The 4,649-nt window shown below is 42.8% G+C and overlaps 1 protein-coding gene across 5 annotated transcripts in view; it reads left to right on the top strand.

Annotated features, from left to right (window-relative positions):
• The window catches only part of KANK4 (KN motif and ankyrin repeat domains 4), a 40,502-nt gene that overhangs the window by 18,433 nt on the left and 17,420 nt on the right, over positions 1–4,649 (top strand). For all 5 annotated transcript variants that reach the window (XM_023536222.1, XM_023536221.1, XM_023536223.1 and 2 more), the window contains 2 exons: positions 1,974–2,061; positions 4,229–4,439. In XM_023536222.1, the coding sequence (XP_023391990.1) occupies positions 1,974–2,061; positions 4,229–4,439 (299 nt within the window). The remainder of the gene's footprint in view (positions 1–1,973; positions 2,062–4,228; positions 4,440–4,649) is intronic.

Here is a 4,649-nt window from a genome sequence, read left to right as displayed (position 1 = left end):
TTCCCTACAAGGAGCTTAGTTAATTATCTTTCCTCACCAGATGGCCTCTGGCGTTAGAGTCAGAGCTCTTAACTGCACTTTTCTCTGGCACCACAGTTCCTGGGGGTCCCCTTCCCCAGATCTGCAGGTGTAGAGAATGGAGGGTGTGGTTAGCAAGCTGGGAAGTGTTATCAAAGCCCATCTAGTTCTCATTTGTGTTGACATGGACATTGGGCAGGAAGCACAGAACAATTGACCTCTGTCTCCTTCCCCAGCTATGAGACTACCTCAAGTGAAGAGACCAGTGGCGAGGACAGCTCCCCAGAAGATTTGTCTGACAACGAGGCTGAGAAGAAATGTGATGGCCCAGAACATAGGCGGGGCAAGGATGCCCACCCCAGCTGCAAGGTGGGGCAGGGCATCGCTGAGGGCACCCGTGACACAGGCCAGGAATGTGGGCCCAGGGAAGAACTCCCCCTTCCCAAGCCTGATAGGTGAGTCAGATGGGTCAGATGGGGTACTTGATCCTCTGAGAAAGGGCAAGAGCATTTCTTCACCCTTTTATTTAATCATTTGTTCACCGTTCATCCATTCACCACTGAGTTTCTAATCTATGCCGTGTACTGTGCACTGGTTGAACTAAACAGATATAACTCCTACTTTCATGGGATATACTGTCATAGACAGAGCTCTACATATAAAGCTAACATAGGCCTAACACTGAAAATGTGAAGGATTTTCATGTATTATCTTATATAATCCTTTTAATAATCCTGCAAGGTAGACATGATGATAATCCCTGCTTTACAGATATGGAAATAGAGGCTTAGAAAAGTTAAATGACACAGCTAGCAGAGCAGGGATTCCTTCCAGGTCTTTTCTGCTTCTTACCCACACACTTTTCTGCCTCTCCCGTTGGCTGTGCTGATGTAATCCTATCTTTTAAAGTGGTGGAATGTCATGTGGCATGATGAAAAGAGTACTTTGGAATTGGGCACACCTGGATTCAAATCTTATGTTTGCACGGTGTTATTTTAGACAAGATACTTAAGCTGTGGTGACCTCAGTTTTTTCATCTGTAAAATGAAGACAATAGGAACCTGATAGATTTGATCTGAGGACTAGATGAGAAAAAAGTTTGTAACATGCCTAGCATAGTGCCTGCCACATAGTAGGCTCTCAATAAATGGTAGAAATAAGAATAGTAAGTACTATTATCATCATCATCATCCCCAGCCTGGTTGATGAAGGAGCGGTGAACAGTGAACCATAGCTGATTGTTAAGCAGGTCCACAGGGTGCCCTAACATGGTAGTATGATAAAGATGTGATGAGTGAGTGGAACGTCTTGGTGACCAATGCCATTAAGTCCCAATTTAGGCCTCTCGATACTGACTGTGCCCTTGCACTAACACAGGAAGAGTGTTTATCATTGCGATCGCCCAGCTTAATTGATTTTTATTTTATTGACTCTATTAGCACTTATGGTGTCCTTCATGGAAGGATAACCTGCAGAAATTCACTGGTATGGATTGGGTTCTTTGAATTTTTCAAGTCACTCAGGCAGAAAACATTTGGTCCAAAGTCAGAAAGACAACTCTCCGTTGCCCAGGATGTCAGAAATGGCAATTGGGCCTGTGGCCTTCAAAATGCTTTAGTGATTGCTCTGACACCCTGAAAGCAGCAAGATAAAAAGGACAATGTGCTTGACTCACTCTTCAGAAGAATCCCAAAGCCAAGCCACACCATCAGGACACTGTGTTCACCCCATATTTCTGAGGAATGCCCCTTAATCTGGGAAGTTGCCCATTTTGGATGTTTGAGCTACTGAGAATGAAAGTCAAAGTAGAAAATAACCTTTTTTTTTTAAATCAACATGAAGATATATATATGTGTGTGCGTATGTGTGTGTATATATATATATGCGTATATATATATGTATATCTATATATGTATATATATAGATATATATATATTCTCTCTCTCTCTCTATAGATATAAACCCTCAGAAGAATTTCTTAATGCATGCCGGGCATTAAGCCAACATCTGCCGGAAACTGGGACCACCACTGACCAACTTTTGGTACTCTGATTTTTCATTGTCATGTAGATATTTCTGGACTGTTTAAGCTATTAGTTTCAACTGGGTGACTTTGGTCCCTTGCTTGAGGCAGCAGTGTGAGCATGTACACATGAGTCCATTTCCTCTGGGTGCTTTCTCATTGCCCAAATTCTGCTTGCTGCCAAAGGTGATGGATTATGCTGAGAAAGTGGAACTGATGGATATACACAAGAAAGCAGGCCGGGTGCTCAGAGAATTTACCAGGGGTTATTAGGCATTGAACCCTGGATGTCTTGTTATAAAACTATTTGTGGCTTAGGCTCAAAATTGCCTTGCAATTTGAGAGAACTATGAGTAAAGTGGAAAAGAGCATGTGGAATAGGAACCATGGGTTCTATTCCCAGGACTGCTATCTGTGAGGTATTGGGCAAGTAAGCTCCACACTCAGGGCTTCAGTTTCCCCATTAATAAAACGAGGGCTGTGGGCAGCATGTCTCCATTAACCTCAAACCCTGGCATTTAATTTTGTAGTCTTTACTCTTTTTCTTGAAGTGGACCTAGGGGTCAAGAGACCAAGATCAAGAAACTGCATCTGTTTGCTCTTTAACAAACCTTCATGGCCCATGGAGATTTAACATATAATGATTGGGTTCTACTTTTAATCAAAAGATACTAGCACTGACACGTTCTCCCAAGTTAAGAGAGCAGCTGATAAGTCCCAGCGTGTAACAACTTGTAAGCATTTTCAAAGTGCATTTTGTTCTCCTTTCCAGAAGGGCCATAGGAGTAAAAACGATCGATTCAGCACAACCCATTTTCATTACTTTATCTTAGCTTATTTGTCAAATAACTGTCCCCAGATTGTTAAAGAACCGATATGTGATATGGATATTGATCAAAACTTCTGTTACATATTTTTAAATGAATTACAGAACTGTTCTTTCTTAGCTCTTCATTTAAAATCCACCACTATTTTCCTTAATATTAGGATCTTTCTTCAGTTTTACCTGAAGATTCCATGGGTACAGGAGATAGTATATAAAAAGTGTTTCAGCCGCAAAAAAGTCCTGCTTATACTGCCTCTATGGTGTCAAGTTTGCATATTCTCTAATAGAAACAAAAGTGTTTCTGCCTAGAAAAACCATTAGAGAATATGCAAACTTGACACCATACCCATGTTAGGCTCAAAAGCACAAGACCCCTGCCTCCCTTCCTTAGAGACGAAGCAGGTCCTACAAGGACCAAACCCTGTAGAGCCATGGGATGTTAGGGAGCCCGCTTCTTTTTTCACAAGTAAGATTCAAAAAGGTTATATGACTTCCGAGGTCATACAACTGAGCCAGGACCTAAGCCTGGCCACACTGGTTTAATGACTCCAAATGCAGTGCCCTTTCCAGAATGAGTAGGAAATCAGTTCTGATACTCACATCCTCGTAGTATGTCTCTTTCCCTTTAGGTAAATTATCTAAATATGTTCCATTTTGAACACTTAGGTAATGTCACACACAGAGTTGATGTCATTCACTCTGGAACGCTCCTCATTCATTGTTCCAAGGAGCTGAATACTGCAGATAGTGAGGTCCTGCCGTGGGTTGTTCAGCCATTTTCCCTGAAGATCCTAACAAAGCTTAAAAGCCAAAACTAATTCAAGCACAGCTGTTTGGGTTTTGTTTCAAGCATAAATTGGACATGTCGTTTGTCTTAGTTTTCAGCATGCATTTTTCCTATTAATAAAATGTTGTGACTTTCCAGCTATGTCTATTAAAAACACATACAAGTCCTGGTAGAATTTGGGCTAAGGTCAGTATAGGCTGGCTGTATGAGCATGAAAGAGAGGGTCTTGGTTGTCCTGTGCACACAAGGGATGTGACCTAAACTTACAGTAGGCTCCAACTGTCACCTAGTGAAGTGCTTTGTTACTGGCTACTGGGTTGCCCTCCCAGTCCTCCTTTCTACCTCACATGGGGGGAGAGGAGTGGCAACTGCACAGTGGCAATGTTGCTATATCCTGGGCCCTACTAGTTCTGAGACCTCCAGTAGTAAATCACATGGAGAGTTGGAAGGAGCTGAAGAGGTAGAGATGGAATCTTCCAAAGGTAACTTTTCCTAGTGGAAACTGACACTCTCGCTGAAAACTAGCACCCCAGGCCAGATAACCTTCTGGCATTGGATTCTCTTGGTATTTCAGAGGCAAAGCTTGAACACCATCAGTCAAGAGTGGTTCCGTGTCTCCAGTCGGAAGTCATCTAGTCCTGCTGTGGTGGCTGCCTATCTCCAGCCTCACTCCCCACACTTCCTAAGGCTGCTTGTCAACTTGGCTGATGGGAACGGGAACACAGCTCTTCACTATAGTGTGTCCCACTCCAACTTCTCCATCGTGAAACTGCTGCTGGAGACAGGTCAGAAATGGTTGCCTTCGTGCAGCCCTTGTCCTTCGTGGAAGGGCAATTCTCGTACTCACTTCTTTACAGCAAGAAGATTCTTCACTCTTCTGAGTTCCGTCTGTATTCTAGGAACTAGACTAGACGATTTGCCTTTATTATATCATTTGTTCTTCACCATGCTCTTGTGATGTGGGTGTGATTCTCATGTTGCAGATGAGGAAACTG

The sequence above is a fragment of the Pteropus vampyrus genome, unplaced genomic scaffold (genome assembly GCF_000151845.1).
Source record: "Pteropus vampyrus isolate Shadow unplaced genomic scaffold, Pvam_2.0 Scaffold151, whole genome shotgun sequence".
In the NCBI taxonomy this organism is placed as follows: Eukaryota; Metazoa; Chordata; class Mammalia; order Chiroptera; family Pteropodidae; genus Pteropus; species Pteropus vampyrus.
The sequence above is the reverse complement of the archived record's forward strand: the minus strand, read 5'-3'. Positions and strand labels throughout refer to the sequence as shown.